At 40.8% G+C, this 18,538-nt stretch overlaps 1 protein-coding gene across 2 annotated transcripts in view; it reads right to left on the reverse strand.

Moving 5' to 3' along the window:
• The window catches only part of MAOB (monoamine oxidase B), a 111,835-nt gene extending 93,652 nt beyond the window's left edge, over positions 1-18,183 (reverse strand). Inside the window, exon 1 of one of the 2 annotated variants that reach the window (XM_070256572.1) lies at positions 17,868-18,183. Coding sequence is in view for 1 of the 2 variants with exons in the window: in NM_001081833.1 (NP_001075302.1) it covers positions 17,868-17,913 (46 nt within the window). In the remaining variant the exon portion in view is untranslated. The remainder of the gene's footprint in view (positions 1-17,867) is intronic. The other variant, NM_001081833.1, reaches the window with a different exon arrangement.
• Between the last annotated feature and the right edge of the window lie 355 nt (positions 18,184-18,538).

The raw sequence follows: 18,538 nt of genomic DNA on the forward strand, positions 1-18,538 counted from the left end.
CAGCACCCAATACCCCTCAGAACATTCATCTCTATGTAGCTGTATGTGCTTCCCCCTGCTTGGTGTACCACTCAAAGTTGGAAACATGTATTACCCATCTGCATATCCCCACACCTAGCCCTATGCTTGGTAACTAGGGCACTTGATAAGGGTTTATTGAATGAATGAATCAACGAATGAGCAAACTTGTCTTCTTTTTCTCCCCTGCAGAAACAACACACTTGTTGTTGGAAAACACAATTGATGAAGCAAGGATAATTCATCTGAGCGCATGCATTTATGTGTGCTTACCATCAGTGTTTAACGAGGGCTGTTTGATTTTGACTAACTGGCATAGCATAAAAGGGCTATTTTGAAACAGTCAAGTGTATCTTACAGGACTCCTAAATAAACTAAAATCTATCCTGGGATTTGAATGCAAACTAGAGAGGAAATTAAAATGTAAAACATGAAACAGCTGTTTGATCAGCTGTTAGAATAGACTGTGGACAAAGGCTATAATCATGTCTTATCTAGATGCATAACAATAATTCATAGAAAATGGTTTGCTACAGGGCTATTTTCTTCCCTCTTCTGCACTGAAGCACAACAGAATTATCTAATTAATGATACCAAATTTCTAGAAGCACAGGATAAACGGTACTCAAAAATTTTAAAGTAGTATCAAAAATATATGTTCCTAGTAAAAATATCGGTAGGCATAGAGCATTAATTGCAAAAACCAGTTTGCCTGCATGTTGTAAAGAGCAAAATTTATCTGCCACAACAGAAATTTTACAAAACTGAAGATATTTGTAATTTTTAGTATCTACAACTTCATTAAATTACAACTAAGAACTGGTGAAGAACCAGTTTTCTCTGTATTGTGCCAGAGGAGGAAAAATATGTTGGTTTCCTATTAAGTAACAGAGAAGCCCATTATTAAAATTCCACCCTAAAGTAAACTGGTAAAACTTTCTTGGGGTGATAATTTTGCAATAATTATTAAATGCTTTCAAAGGATTCCCAACATTTATTCCTAGGAATTTCCCAAAGAAATAATCAGAATTATGCACAATGGTTTAGGTATAACGATATTCATGATGGCTGTGTTTAAAATGGCAGAAATTTGAAAATAATACAAATGTTCAGCAATAGAAAACTGGTTATATAAACTGAATACAATCAAACGAAATAATATAAAGTTATCAAGATCGTATGGAAGAACAGCATTTAAGATAATGAAATATTCATAATATGTTATTATTTATTTTAAAAGGGCTACCAATGAGTATGGTAAATACAATAGCTGGTTTCTAAAAGGAAAATATAAGTGGCAAAAGTAATAGTGGTTAGTTTTTTGTGGGGTTCAATAATGGATGATTTTCATTTTCTTTTTCTTCTTTTCTGTAATTTACAGATTTTCACAATAAATATGTATTATTTCCACAATTCACATTATTAAAACATGTTCCCACCACTCTAAAGAAATTCCTTAAACTGTAAATCACCAAGAGGGAATGTGATTTCTCCTTTCATTTATATCAGTGGCCTTTCTTCTTAAAATTTTTTGAGGGAATTTTGGTTATTTTAGTTATTAATTAATAATTATTAATTATTCACTTTATCCTAAGTTATCTGAAAAAGAGGCCCTGTTGGATAACAAAAGCTCTTCCAAATAGCTTGTTGCTTTATTATAGAAAACAGGAAAATAATCAAAAGTAATGGGATGTAATTAAATACATATAATTATAAAGACACAATTTAAGATAGAAACACAATTTGGATCACAGGATAAAAAGTAGCTCCATCTCCAAAATATGAGGTCAGGATTCCAAATTCAATATAAAAGAATCATTGGAAATGTTTGGGAGGTAAACCAAAACGGAGGATAATTTAGGCTAGAAGTAAAGCAAATAAAACTAAGGAGGACACCTTTACCAGTGCGCAATTCTGAAAGTGTTGATGATGATGATGATGATGATGAGGCCAGAGAGAAAAATGGTCTAGGTAAGAGATGACTAACATAAGACCAAGAGCTTAAACTTCCAACATGAAGTGGAAATTAACCAGGATATGACATTTAAGATGCCATTAAATGGAGACTATGGTAACATGACTAACATTTGAAAGGTCAGACCTACCAGAAGGTGCTTTTTGATTGTGCCCCCTTTCTCACATAACGACAGGTTTCAATGACAACTTTTATATAACAAATAGGATGAACTATTCACTTTGTGTTTAAAATTGCCCAAGATGTGTGTTTGTCATTTAGTAAGCTGGGTCGCAGCCCTTGGGAAGAAAATCTCTTTGATTTTATTTTAAAAAAAAAGAAAAATTCACATACAGTGCAGTCCTTCAATTCCAATTATAAAACTTCTGAGGGAAAATACTAATTATTTTTTTTGTGATACTTCATTTCTGAGTAGGCTCTCAGCAAAACAGAAGAAAGGAAACTGTGCTTTTGAAGACCTCCTTCCCATTCTCACCTCCCCTCTCTTCCTTTCTCTTGCAACCTGCCTGGGATAATGCAATTCATTATAATTAGCTGATCACCTCTCAACCTGTTCCTAAATTTCTACCCAACTCTTGGCTTCCCTGGCTCTAGGGCTGCCCTCTTCACCTATCAGCACACAATTTCCCACCTTATCTTTACAGCATAGATTCAATGGCTCCCTATTTCCAAACACTGAAAAACCTAACTACTCATTTTGCTTTTCATTGTCCCATTGTTTGATCCTGCCCTCTTTCTACTAATTTTATTACCCATATCTCCTCATCCTCTTATTCTAGCTTTGCTGTGCTTTTTACTTTCCAGTAAATAGAAATATCAACTTTTAACTGGAGCCTAAGGCCCTGTGATTTATATTATTCTGCTCATCTTTAAAGCCTCTCTCTTCTTCTCTACCCATCCAAACCTTGACTGTTCTTCAGGACCTGTTCCAATTCCACTCCATTAATGAGACCTTCTCCAAACCCCTCAGGTCTTCAGTGACTTCTTCTATCTAATTTAGCCCTTGGGTCCCACAGCACAGAAGTCAATTATATATTTTTAAGCATTCCTTATTGCTTGTATGTGCTGCTCTTGTGTCTCCAGCTGCATTTTAAGTTTCCTGAGGGTAAGAAATTGGTCTTACTCTTTTTTTGTACCTCTGTTCAATAAATAAACATCTGCTGACTTTAGAACATTACTTACTGGGACTTGGTTTTCTATAGTACCTTTGTTACTGAGTTAACTGACAAGGCTGAGGATGGATCCAATTTTGTGATCATGGAAGTAGGAAAAATGCATTTGAAGTATTAGTGATGTTTACCTTCCACTCGGCACCATTTGGTCAAGTTCTTGTTGCAATTGTACTTCCTCCTAAAGCTGAAAGTTCATCCCCCAGGGCAGTAATTTTATTCAAAAGAAGTGGCTGTGAGTGACATCAGTATCATTGCAGAGTGAGCTGTTCCCTTAGTCTCTCCCCACTAAGTTACAGCCAAATGGACATTCATTAATCAACAGAGGATTCCTTATAAAGCACATTAGGATATCTGAGAGATCCACACAACCATACATCTGAAGGTGGGGGTACTGGATCCCTAGGAAGCAGTGGAAGGAGGTGAGCAGATCCCCTCCACCTCCCCAGTGGCACTGATCTAGGTCAGGGGCCTCATGCAGCAGCCAGCATGCAACTGTAAGAGGAGGTGCAGGAGCAGGCAGGCCTGTATGTGAATGCTTTTGCTTTTGGAGTTGCAATCTGGCCCACAGGAACAATCCACACTGAACTGCAAGGTTCAGCCACTGTGTGGGCACCCCCACCAGGTGAAGCAGCCCAGGTGAACCACCCATGAGCTCAGAGCAGGCCCACCCGTGTGCAAAAGAAAGCACCCCTCCCCCACACCTAGCTCACCAGCTTGGCTGGTCCCTGGCCAAGGCAGCAGATCCACACCAGAGCACCAGTACTTGTGTGTGACCTGCAAAGTGGCTGCAGCCAGCAGGCAAATGCAGATAAGCCCTATGGGCACAACTTCCAGCAGACATGGCAGGTGCAGAAAACACAGCTCCTGCCCCCCCCAATGGTGACAGGTGGAATTTGCGACCTGATACTACCACTATGCACTGGCAAAGGATCACTTCATCAAAGATTATAAAGAACTACATTAACACTGCAGAGCAGAAGCAAAATGACAAGTCTCCAGAAACCAATCCTGAAGTCACAGAAATTTACAACCTAAGTGACAGAAAATTCAAAATAGTTTTCATAAAGAAACTCAATGAGTTACAAGAAAACTCAGAAAGACAGTTCAATGAACTTAGGAATAAAATTAATGAGCAGAAGGAATTCTTCACAAATGACATTGAAACTCTAAAAAGAACCAAACAGAAATTCCGGAGAAGAAGAACACAACGAATGAGATTTTTCAAAAACCTAAAAACCTTAAAAAACATAGCTGACATGATGGAGGACAGGATTAGTAATTTAGAGGTCAGAAAAATAAAAATGCCTTAGGTAGAGGAAGAGAGACAACTAAGAAGAAATTCACTGAGAAATATCCAACTCAATTAAGAAATGCAACATAAGGATTTTAGGTATTCCAGAGGGAGAAGAGAGGGAAAAAGGAGCAGAGAGCTTCTTGAAAGAAATAATAGCTGAGAACTTCCAAACCTGGGAAAGAAACAGGACTTACAATGAAACCAAGAGAACTCCTACTTACATCAATGAAAAGACTTCCTCCAAGGCATATAATAGTAAAACTGGTAGAAGTCAATGACAAAGAAAAAATATTAAGGGCAACAATGTAGAAGAGAATAATCTAATTTTTTCTTTTCTTTTTTTTTTTTTTTTGAGGAAGATTAGCCCTAAGCTAACATCTGCTGCCAATCCTCCTCCTTTTTGCTGAGGAATACTGGCCCTGAGCTAATATCCATTCCCATCTTCCTCTATTTTATACGTGGAAAGCCTACCACAGCATGGCTTGACAAGTAGTGCATACGTCCACACCCAGGATCCAAATCTGTGAACCCCAGGCTGCCAAAGTAGAACATGCAAACTTAACCACTGTGCCACCAGGCTGGCCCCGAGAGAATAATCTACAAAAGAACCTCTATCAGGCTTTCAGTGGGCATCTCAGAAGAAACCTTATAGGCTAGGAGAGTTTGGAATTATATATTCAAAATACTGAAAGACAAATCTTCCAGCCAAGAATACTCTACCTGGCAAAGCTATCCTTCAGATACAATAGAGAAATAAAAACTTTCCCAGATAAACAAAAGTTGAGGGAGTTCATCACCACTTAGACCTCTCTTACAAGAAATGATCAAGGATGCCCTCATACCTGAAACAAAAAGGGAAAGGTTTACAAAGCCTAGAGCAAGGAGATAAACAGATAGACAAATTCAGAAAATTTCAGCTTTCTATAAGAACAGGTTAGCAAATACTTCATTACAACATAAAAGATAAAGGGAAAGAAAGCACTGAAAATAACTATAAACCCCTCATTTTAATCACAAACTCACAATGCAAAACAGAATAATTAGTGACAACAATAATTTAGACAGGGAAGAGGAAAGGGATGGAACTTGCCTAGGCTATTGGAGAAAAGAGGCTATCAGAAAATGAACTAGCTCATCTATGAGAACTTTTATATAAACCTCATGGTAACCACTAAACAAAAAAATCAGAACAGAGACACAAATTATAAAGAGAAAATTGAGAAAACCATCACAGAAAACCACCAGACTGAAACGGCAGTCAGAAATACAAGAGAAGAGAAACAAAGGAAATATAGAACAACCAGGAAACATGAGATAAAATGGCAGCATTAAGCCCTGATATATCAATAATCAATCTAAATGAAAATGGATTGAATTCTCCAATCAAAAGACACAGAGTGGCTGGATGGATTAAAAAGCAAGACCCAACAATATGCTGTCTCCAGGGAACACATTTCAGCTCTAAAGACAAACACAGGCTCAGAGTTAAGGGATGGAAGATGATATTCCAAGGTAATGGAATGCAAAAGAAAGCAGGTGTTGCCATACTTATATCAGACAAAGCAGACTTCAAGATCAAAAAGGCAGTGAGAGACAAAGAGGGATACTATATAATGATAAAAGGGACATTCCACCAAGAGGACATAATACTTATGAATATATATGCACCTAACACAGGAGCACTAAAGTATATAAAGCAACTATTAACAGCCCTAAAGGGAGAAACTAACAGCAACACAATAATAATAGGAGGGGATTTCAACACCCCACTTACATCAATGGATAGATCATCCAGACAGAAAGTCAACAAGGAAATAGTGGACTTAAATGAAAAACTAGACCAGATGGACATAAAACATGTATATAAAACATTCAAGCCAAAAACAGCAGAATACACATCCTTCTCAAGTGCACATGGAACATTCTCAAAGAGAGACCACATGCTGGGAAACAAGGCAAGCCTCAATAAATTTAAGAAGCATATCAAGCACCTTTTTCAACCACAATTCTCTGAAAATAGAACTCAACTACAAGAAAAAAGCCAGGAAAGTCACAAACATGTGGAGATTAAACAACATACAATTCAACAACTGTTGGATCAATAAAGAAATCAAAGGAGAAATCATAAAATACCTGGAGACAAATGAAAATGAAAATACATCATACCAACTCTTATGGGATGCAGCAAAAGTGGTTCTAAGAGGGAAATTGATAGCAATACAGGCCCACCTCAACAAACATGAAATCTCAAATAAGGAATCTGAAACTACACCTAACAGAATGAAAAAAAGAAGAACAAACAAAGCTGAAAATCAGCAGAAGGAAAATAACAAAAATTAGAGCAGAATTAAGTGAAATAGGGACCAAAAACACAGTAGAAATGATCAATGAACTGAGAGCTGGCTCTTTCAGAAGATAAACAAAATTGACAAACCTTTAGCCAGACTCACTAAGAAAAGAAAGAGAGAAGACTCAAATAGAATTAGAAATGAAAGAGGAGAAACTATAACAGACACCAGAGAAATACAAAGGATTATAAGAGAATACTATGAAAAACAATATGCCAACAAATTGGATAACCTAGAAGAAAGGGGTAAATTCTTAGATACATACAACCACCCAAAACTGAATCAAGAAGAAACAGAGCATCTGAATAGACAAATCACAAGTAAAGAGATTGAAACAGTAATCAAAAACCTCCCAAACACAAAAGTCCAGGACCAGATGGCTTCTCTGGAGAATTCTACCAAACATTAAAAGAAGATTTAATACCTATCCTTCTCAAACTGTTCCCAAAAATTGAAGAAGACGCAACACTTCTTAACACATTTTACAAGGCCAACATCACCTTGATCCCAAAACCAGACAAAGACGACATTAAAAAGGAAAATTACATGCCAATATCACTGATGAACATAGATGCAAAAATTCGCAGCAAAATATTGGCAAATCAAATACAGCAACACATTAAAAGGATCATACACCATGATCAAGTGTGATTTACATCAGGGATGCAGGGATGGTTCAACATCCACAAATCAATCAATGTGATACACCACAATAACAAAATGAGGAATAAAAATCACATGATCATCTCGATAGATACAGATAAAGGATTTGACAAGATCTAACATGCATTTATGATAAAAACTCTTATTAAATGGGTATAGAAGGAAAGTACCTCAACATAATAAAGGACATATATGACAAGCCAACATCATACTTAATGGAGAAAAACTGAAAGCCATTCCTCTGAGAACAGGAACAAGACAAGAGTGCTCACTCTCACCACTCCTATTCAACATAGTACTGGAAGTTTTGGCCACAGCAATTAGGCAAGAAAAAGAAATAAAAGGTATCCAAACTGGAAAGGAAGAAGTAAAACTCTCACTGTTTGTGGATGACATGATCCTATAGACAGAAAACTCTAAAGAACCCACCAGAAAACTACTAGAAATAATCAACAATTACAGCAAAGTTGTAGGGTACAAAATCAACTTATAAAAATCAGTTAAATTTCTACACACTAATAATGAACTAGCAGAAAGAGAACGCAAGAATACAATCCCATTTACAATCACAACAAAAAGAATAAAATATCTAGGAACAAACTTAACCAAGGAGGTGAAAGACCTATACAATGAAAACTATAAGACATAATTGAAAGAAATCAAAGATGACATAAAGAAATGCAAAGATATTCCATGCATATGGATTGGAAGAATAAACATAGTTAAAATGCCCATATTACCTAAAGCAATCTACAGATTCAATGCAATCCCAATCAGAATCCCAATGACATTCTTCACAGAAATAGAACAAAGAATCCTAAAATTTATATGGAACAATAAAAGGCCCGAATAACTAAAGCAATCCTGAGAAAAAAGAACAAAGCCGAAGACAATCCTTGTCTTCAAAACATAATACAAAGCTATAGTAATCAAAACAGCATGATACTGGCACAAAAACAGACACACAGATCAGTGAACCAGAACTGAAAGCCAAGAAATACCACACATCTATGGACAGCTAATCTTTGACCAAGAAGCCAAGAACATATAATGGACAAAGGACTGTCTCTTCAATAAATGGTGTTGGAAAAACTGGACAGCTACATGCAAAAGTATGAAAGTAGACCATTATCTTACACCATACACAAAAATTAACTCAAAATGGATTCAAGACTTGAATGTAAGACCTGAAACCATAAAAATCCCAGAAGAAAATACAGGCAGTATACTCTTTGACGTCAGTCTTAGCAGCATCTTTTCAAAAACCATATCTACTCAGACATGAGAAACAAAAGAAAAAATAAACAAATGGGACTACATCAGACTAAACAGCTTTTGCAAGGCATGGAAACCATGAGCAAAACGAAAAGACAACCCACCAACTAGAAGAAAATATTTGCAAACCATAGATCCAACAAGGGGTTAATTTCCAAAATATATAAAGAACTCATACAACTCAACAACAAAAAAAAAAACAAACAACTCGATCAAAAAATGAGCAGAGGATATGAACAGACATTTTTCCAAAGATGATATACAGATGGCCAACAGGCACATGAAAAGATGTTTAACATCACTAATTATTAGGGAAACGCAAATCAAAACCACAATGAGATATCACCTTACACCTGTTAGAATGGCTGTAATTACCAAGACAAAAACATCAAATGTTGGAGAGGATGTGGAGAAAAGGAAACCCTCACACACTGCTGGTGGGAATGCAAACTGGTGCAGCCACTGTGGAAAACAGTATGGAGACTCCTCAAAAAACTAAAAGTAGAAATACCATACGATCCAGCTATCCCACTACTAGGTATCTATCCAAAGAACTTGGAATCAACAATTCAAAGAGACTAATGCACCTCTATGTTCACTGCAGCATCATTCACAATAGCCAAGATGTGGAAGCAACCCAAGTGCCCATCAACTGATGACTGGATAAAGAAGATGTGGTGTATACATATATGTGATGGAATACTACTCAGCCATAAAAAAGACAAAATCATCCCATTTGCAACATGAATGGACTTTGAGGCTATTATGTTAAGCGAAATAAGCCAGACAGAGAAAAACAAACACTGCATGATTTCACTCATATGTGGAAGATAAACAAACACATGGATAAAGAGAAGAGTTTAGTCACTACTAGAGGGGAAGAGGATTGGGGGTGGGCAAAAGGTGTAAAGGGGCACATATATGTTGGTGACAATAAAAATTAGACTATTGGTGGTGAGCACAATGCAGTCTACAGAGAAACTGATAACTAATAATGTACACCTGAAATTACACAATGTTATAAACCATTATGACCTCAGTAAAATAACTGGAAAAAAATCTTTTTAATAAATAAGTAAAAATGAATAAATAAATAAATAAAAGAAGTGGCTGTGAGGTCTGGAGCCAGCCCATTGGCCTCTCTTGCTCTCTTTTCCTTGGACAGAAAACCAGGTGTTCTCACACTATTTAGGTAATACTCTAAAGACGCTTCCATCTTTACTCCTCGATGATTCTCTTAAAGCAAACAGTTTTTAGCTCAGAAGAAGTTTATGTGATTTGGATGTTCAAAGTTAGGTAAGAATTTTATACCATTATTAAGGGAAATGATGACTTTTATGCAGAGACATTACTAAAAAGGTAAGCCTAACAAACTTGGGGCCCTTGCATAATGGTAATGCTGCACATTTAACCTGAGCAAATCTACAAAGTATTCTGTTATGGGGTTAAAAACACTCATTCTGAACATGAGCTCTCAATTTGGTTCATTTTGGGGGCTTGAAGAGTATTCGATCTTGTACGTTTCCAGGATCCCCTCCTTTAAGGACTACCCATTGACTTGCAAAAACAGCAACATTAACATTTAGTGAGCATTCCAGGAGTTAGCCCCAGGCCCATCACTCCACGCTGTAATTGAAGATATGGAAGCTGAGGAAGCAGGTAACTAGCCCAAGCTACACAGTTAGAGACATGGGTAGGATTTCACCCCAAGCCCTAGGCCCCCAGAGTCCTTGCATTTAACTTCTGCGTTATCCCACTTCCTCCAGGGAGTGAAAGGTTAGCTCCATTCTTCCAATAGGTTTCTTCTTATGGAGCTTACCTTCACTGGGTCCAAAGCCTGAGAAGATCCACGATCCTTATCAAGGGATTCTATCAATTGAATTCAATTCCTGGTGGCTAGAGTAGGCTGGGTTCGTTGGTAAACACCAGAAATAGGGAGATAAATCATACAAAGTCCCTGATTTTGAGCAGTCTATGGTCAGGGGAGGGTCCACAGATGCTTAAACAGGTAATTTAAATTAAACATGGTAAATGAGATGTAGTAACAGACATGCCCATGGAGCTCTGCTAAGACTATAAGCATAACGGCCATCAAATCCAAAAATGAAACTGAAGTTTGTGGTAGGTCTTACACAGGGTCACATGCAACTGTACACACTTCATTTGTCCCAGGTGCTGACTGATATCTGCCATTATACTATGGCCATGTCACACGTAATAATTTAATATTCACTAATCTTAAATGTTACTTAAACTGTAGAAGCTCTAATTCAATGTACATCAGTCAAGTGTATCTGTGTATATAGTTTGAATCTTGACATGAATAAAAACAGTACTAACATATTAGAATTTGATGATAACATACTAGTTGTCATTATTGATATCTGGAGAAATAACGCTTGACACTGAAACATTATATGGACTTCGATATGTCAATGGAACATGGAAACGCTCCTGAGGTCCAAAATGTTAATGAAGTAAATTAGAACCTAAATTATGTCTTCAAGTCTATAGGATAAATTTGACCCAGACGCCACCCACGTATTTATTGTCAAAAATGCAGGAATCAGGGGCTGGCCCCGTGGCTGAGTGGTTAAGTTCACGCGCTCCGCTGCAGGCGGCCCAGTGTTTCGTTGGTTCGAATCCTGGGCATGGACATGGCACTGCTCATCAAACCACGCTGAGGCAGCATCCCACATGCCACAACTAGAAGGACCCACAACGAAGAATATACAACTATGTACCGGGGGGCTTTGGGGAGAAAAAGGAAAAAAAATAAAATCTTTAAAAAAAAAAAAGCTCCAGTTCAGTGTTTTAAAAAAGAAAAAAAATGCAGGAATCATTAAAACAGTTGCTTTTCAGTTATAAGCTGCAGTATTTGAGAACAAACTTTGATGACATACATATCAATTGCATAAGGTAACCACTTTACTAAAATCCTCTCATTGTATGTGTCTTTGCAGCCATGTGAGTGTGAACAAATGACATCAAACAAATTCTAAGCTATTGTTACAAAGGAAATGGCTGCTTTGATAATGGTCAAAGGTTAAGAGACTGGAACTAGCTGCTCCTGTAATGATATTTTCACTGGGGGCAGAAGAAATTAAACAGGGAAATGAATGCTAAATTGAGTAACAGTGAGGTGATCCTAATATTAACATCTGCCGGGCACCAAATGAATTAGAAGTCTTCATACAGAAGTGTGTTCTACCTTGTTTAGAATTTCTGACATACTTATCTCTTAAATATATATTAAAAATAATTAGGGGCCAGCTCCATGGCCTAGTGGTCAAGTTTGGCGTGCTCCCCTTTGGCAGTCTGGGTTTGGTTCCTGGGCACGGACCTATACCACTCATCAGTGGCCATGCTGAGGCAGTGACCCACATACAAAATAGAGGAAGACTGGCACAGATCTTAGCTCAGGGTGAATCTTCCTCAAGCAAGAACAGGAAGATTGGCAACAGATGTTAGCTCAGGGTGAACCTTCCCCAGGAAAAAATAATTTTAAAAAATAGAGTTTAAGCTTTTTCTTTAAATTTAGCTGCTGGCTCTGTTATATAATCTGAGTTAGTAAATCATATACAAGCCAAGAAAGTAGTGCTGGGAAGCAGCATCCCCAAAACAGGATCATATTCTGTGTGTGTGTGTGTGTGTGTTAGTGCATGTACATACACAGCCACCAGCCACTTCCTCAACCCAAAGTTTGGCAGTGGAGTAGCTGGCACCCTGGCACTTCAGACCCACTAGTGGTTAGTGACCATTCTGTCAGCCTGATTAACACTAATAACCAATGTCTACTGTGTGCTTGCCAGATGCTAAGCCTCATTCCAAGCACTTTACATGCATTTTCCCTTTTAATCCTGTCAACCACTTTTTGAAGTAGATACCATTATTATCCCTATTTTCCAGATAAGAAAACTAAAGCACAGAAAGGTTACCAATTTTGCTTAAGGTGGCACAGCTAGTTAGTGGTGGAACCAGGGTAGATACCATGATCTTAACCTCTATGCTCTACCACTGCCCCTGTATGACAGAGAGGACCTCAACACCCAGCCAGAGGAGAAGCAAATTGTTGCCTTGATAATGGCCAAGCCAAGCCTTAAACGTGCCCTGGTGACTTCTGAGGATATACAAGGACGTAGAAATTGTGGCTCTTGTGGCACCTGGCTCTGCCCACATGGCCCACCAAGCAGGCCCCTCCCACCCGTGTGCCCCAGGTATTAGAATCAAGCAGAAAGAACTGGACTTTGCTATTCTAAACCCTCACAGAATTGCTGTGAAAAGTCAAGCTCCTAACACCTTGCCCAGCATGTAGACAGCACTCAATGTGCTAGGTCTTTTCATTATTTATTATTATTAAATAATTCATATCCTTAAATAAATAATATTATCATTTATTATTAATACATTTGTTATTTATTGTAATTAAGACAGGAATCAGGTGGCTGAAATGGAGACCAGGTCAGAATCGGAATAACAGCCAGGCTGGGGGTGGTACCGAAATACAGATCTAGAGCTTCTGAAATTTCTCCTGATGAGGAACACAGCGGGTCCCGGAGCCTGGGGTGAACCTGAGCTCCTCAGGGCCCTCGAGGGAGAGAACAAAGGGATGGGGTGGGGCAGGATGAAGCTGGAGCCAGGCAGGTGCCTACCAACGCCTGTGCATATACCTTGCATCCCATCGCCACCTTATAAAAGCTACACAGCAAGAAAAATAATTGGTTGGTGAAGAGGAAGAAGTGATTACATGGAAATGCCTGCTTCTGCTCCCATACACTGAAAAATCCTGGAAGCTAAATAAGAATACATTTTCCAAAAGGCACAAGCTGAAGCCATAATGACCACTGTGTATAGTCCTTCATGTGCATTCTTTCTAATTCTAGTAAAACGCCCCTCTGCCATAAACACATAAGGAGTCTCATTTTAAAGATCAGGCAGCTGAAGAACAGAGAGGTGATGGAACTTTTAAGGTGGCACAATAGGTAAGTGTAGGAAATGGGATACAGAACAAGTCTGTTTGATGCTAAAGTATATGTTGTTTCAACTTTGCCATACTGTCTCTATATCCTCTTCTTAACTGGGAAGTACAAATTCCCAAGAACTTGTATACAATTGTTGTTTAGAACATTCAGGTGGGTTATAGGAGCCCAGGGAAGTTCTCCATCTTTCTTCATCAGAGGAGGAAGCTTTGCTGTTAATACACAGGCCACATCTGCCTACTGCGTCCCTCAACTCATGATCCCTCATGGGTCATCTCTGACACCCCCTGCCCAGGCCAGTCCTGCTGGCCTGCAGCTCACTCTCCCAGCCACATAGATCACCTGCCAGGTGTTGGTTACAATTTGGAAAGCTGGTTCCCACTCTTCCAGGATCTCAGCCCAGGGCCTGCCACCCTCAGAGGGCCAAATTCCTCTCTCAAGCTTAGCAAAAACGTTCTCCTTTCTGCTTGGAGTCTCCCTTTTTTAGCTTTTATTTTGAAGATTGAGCAAGAGCCACTCCAGAACTGAAAAAGATAATTTCCATGGTTCCATCAACCCAAACACTAAAACCGAGAAGCAATGTGATGCTGTCCAGCTCCATGTGGGAAATGCCATTACTCTGCCAAGTCTCCAGAGAGAGACGATTGCCTTGGAATTTTTCAAACATCAAAAAAGAAAGTTATATATTAACCAGCTATACACCCAATACATCTCTGTTTATCCCAAAGAGAGTGATTAAAATTTGCTGACAGCTTTGAAAACTATCAGAGAATTACCAGAATGTCCCAAGGTTAATAATTAACAAAGTTTAAAAATCAGAGTCAAATTCAGACACGTTTAAATGTAAATCCTTGTGTCAGTGACCTACTAATTCTAAACTTCTGATTTTGCTACTTGTCCCATTGTCACTGTGATTAGGCATGAAATGCAAAAGAGTTGGTAGTATAAGGATGTGAATTTCAGGTTCAATTGATTGCTACTTTGTTGGTGTAAAGTTAAAGTTCATTAATCCAATACATTTATCGGGTGCTAACTGGGCCAGGCCGAGCTCTGGAGCTGCGGTTGGGGGTTCTCTGGGGAGGAAAAGAGACACTTCCTCAGGCTCTAGAGGCTTACAGCTTAGTGGAGGAGAAAGATACTGAATAAACAATTACACCAATAAGTGAACAATTAAAAATGAATGGCAAAGGACAAAGTGGCAGAGGAGAGTTAAGCATCTAATCCAATTTGGGGGGACTCGGGAAGGCTGCTCAGAGAAATGACATCTAAGCTAAGATCTGAGCTTCACTAAGTGTTTTTCAGTTTCTCAGTTTCCTCATCTCTCTCATCACTACGGAGAATGACTGAAATATCCCCCTCCTTATGCAGGAGGTAAGTACCCTCTCTTCTAGTTCTATCTCAGACGTCCTCTCCTCTCTACACTCTTGGTTCATTTACTTCAGCGGCTTCAACTAAAACTTCTCTGTCGCTCCATCTGTAGGCTCGACTTCTTCCCTGCATTTCCAACTGCTAGTCTTCTCTGCATGGATATCCTCCCAGCACCTCCAACTCTAGACGTCCCATCTTTCCCCCACACCTGCTCTTCCTCTTCTTCACATCCCTCTTTTGCTAACACCATCACCATATTCCTGTCACTTGACACATGCCGCTTTGTGAATGAAAAATCCTCAGTGGCCATTCATTGACCACAGAGGAAATAAACCTTTTGAGGATGACATACAAGGCTCCCCACAATTCATCTTAGCTGGCCTTTGTAACTTGGTCTCCCACCAGACCCCCAACTCTCCACACTGAAGTTCTTAAGTTTTCCTAATCACACTACTGTGTTTTTTCATATTTGTGATTTTATATAAGCTGTTCCTTAGCTTAATATATTCTTCATTTAGTCTTGTGAATTCATTTTTATCCTTTAAGATTTACTTCAAATGTCACCTCCTCTGTGAAGTCTACTCAGATTTTCTCAGGCAGCGATCGACATTCTCTCCGATCACGTTCTCTAGAACATTGTCCATGCACTACTAAAGCATCTATCACAGTTCATTAGTATTAAATGTTCATTACTCTGCCTCCCACATCAGCTTGTGAGTGCCCCAGGGGCAACAGCCCTGTATAATTCATCTTTTATTCCCTTTGGGATGAGATGTGGGAAAGGAAGTAAATGCTCATTGAATGAATGAATAATGAATTAAGAAATGGACGCCTCTTGTGGCACGTACGCTTTCTACCTTGTATTGTCCTTGTTTGAGTATCCCATCTCCCTTCCTGGATTGACAAACTTTCCAGGGCAAGAACAATGTGATCCATTTTTGCATCCCCTACCACAGCCTTCCCTAATGCCCACTGTTTGAATAAATGAGTAAAACTCTTGAGTAAACCATCAGATCTTGTGAAGCTATTTTCACACACATTGTTTCACTTGCCTTTCACAATGATCTTGTAATCTAGCTATGTCTAATTGATGTTATCCTCATGTAGCAGATAAAGCGACTGAGTCAGGCCTTAGAACCCTGCTTTCTTGGTCTTTAGAACAATGCCTATTCCATGTAACGTTCTTGAGAAAAGGCAGATGGACTCATCAGTCCCATGTTTTGAGAGTTTAGGGGGTAATGTAGTGGTTCACCGCTGCTTGTAAAAACAGCTAAACCCTTATCTACCCCTCCTGTATGAGTCTAACATGAACAATTTGAGTGAGTCTGAAGGTTTGGAGTATGAATCAGAAAGGGCAAAATAAGGGGGAAAAATAGAAGAATCTGAACCCATTGGACATACTTCAGGGGGCCTGGAAGGAAGAAACTTCAGCTTCTGTAAGATGGTGGCCTGTCTGTGCAAGGCAGCATCAAGAAGCACTTAGATGGATATGCTTTTAAGCCCAAGCTCCTTTAAGAGAGAAGATGTCAAAAACAGTGAAAGAAAACGGAATCTATACAGCCTTGGCCCACCTCAGCATGCTGTTGTGCTTATGCATCTATGTAGCTGCAGCACCGGGCACAGAGCCTGGTGTGAGTGAGCTCAGGAGGGCCAGGTGGATAGAAGTGGTAGCCTGGGATCTGACCCAAAGGTGAGAAGGGCTGGAGTGGAAGGAGCAGCACAGGCCCAGGGTCAGCCCTCAACATCCAATGCCTCAGTTTCCTCACCAGGCACAGAAGAGTCAGAGCATTTCTGCCCTGCCTGCCTCACAGGGAGCAAGGCTGACCCCTGCTCCTGAGATCTGGTTAGGGCAAGTCTTAGCCAACATATCCATGGGTTTTGGAGGTGTCCTAACTACTCCTCAAGCACCAGGAGGCTCTGAGAGTTTGATCAAAGCATCCCCAGGAGTCTGTTAAACAGGCTGTTCTGGGAGTATTGCTTATTCCCACTGACCCCATCCCTCCTTCTGACTTCTGTCTTTGGGGCCCTCTGCCACGCGCACAGCTCCCCCTGTGTATGAGAGGGTAGTCTCTGTCCTATCCCTGCCAAATAGGGACTAGGCCAGAGAGCCAAGTTTCTCCACCCTAGCCCTCTGGTCAGCTTGGCCACTACCCTACGCTGGTGCAGGGAGGGAGCAGGGGTGTGGGGAAGAGGGCGGGAGGAGAAAAGGCATTTTCCAAGAAGGCCCTTCAGCCTCAGTAGACCCATGACAATCACGGTACCACAGAGAATCAGGCACAGGTGGCCCCGGGGTCCGACCCCTTCTTTCTGAACCGGGAGCTGTTCAAGGTCGTTTTCCTGGTGCCAGGACAACAGAACGTTGTGATGCATGCCAGCTCCAAGCGAGGATGCGGAGTATCCAGGTCAGGTTGGAGCAAATGACTGACTTTGCTTGGGGCAAATAACTGACCTTTGCGCCAACGCACAGCAGGAGTCTCTTGCCTGCCCACCCCCTTTCCCCTAGCTTGGCAGCCTTCCGGGGGAAAAAGTTCAAAGTCTGGCACCAGACCTTCAACAGATTTCCAGCCCCCAGTTTCTGTCCAGGTGCGCACCAAATCTTTCCCCCAGGGAAGGTTCTGTGCGCGGCTCTCGGGATCCGCTAGATCCTCGCCTTTGCACGGACAATCCGCGGCTACAGGGGGCAGCCCCCGCCCCACGGCCTCCCCCGCGCGCCTCCCGGGGCGGCCGCCTGACCAAGAGCCAGCGGAGGAAGGAGGGCGAGCAGCCGCAACTGACCTGAGATGCCGCCCCCCACCACGACCACGTCGCATTTGCTGCTCATGGCGCTCGCCTTGCTCCGCGCCGCCCCGTGCCTGCTGCTCCGATCTCTGGGTCTCGGCCCCCGCCCGCCGCGCTGCCCCGCGCACTAGCGCCTCCGCGGAGCTGCTTTATCGCCTGCCCAGGACGCTTGGGCGGGGAGCCCCGCCCGCCCGACCGCCGACGCGTGGGCCTAGTGGACGCTCGGCCACCGCCCCCGCCGGCAGCTCCACCGCCCACAGCTGGGGAGGGCGGGCGCCTGGGTGCAGAGGTCACCTGGGCCTCCAAGAGTCTCTCCCCAGGGCCACCACCCCTTGGCCTTCTGCACAGTATTTTCCCATCAGCCCTCCTAGAGAGGTGTTTAGCTTGGAGGCTGGGAGCATGTCTGATTGGGTGTCTTCCTCCACACCCCAATTACTCCCTGAAGTGGAGCAATACAGATAACAGCAAACATTAATTGAGTGCTTTCTAGGTACCAGGCACCCCACTAAGGGCTTTATATGCATGATTCCAGTTAAACCTTACAACAACCCATTTTACAGATGAGGAAAGCGAGGTAAAGTCCTTAGTGAGGGTGAAGGCAAGATAAAAAGCCAGAAATAATAATTTTTTTAAAAAAGCCATGAAGATTCTGAGACCCACGTTGATCC

This window comes from Equus caballus, chromosome X (genome assembly GCF_041296265.1).
Source record: "Equus caballus isolate H_3958 breed thoroughbred chromosome X, TB-T2T, whole genome shotgun sequence".
NCBI classification, from domain to species: Eukaryota; Metazoa; Chordata; class Mammalia; order Perissodactyla; family Equidae; genus Equus; species Equus caballus.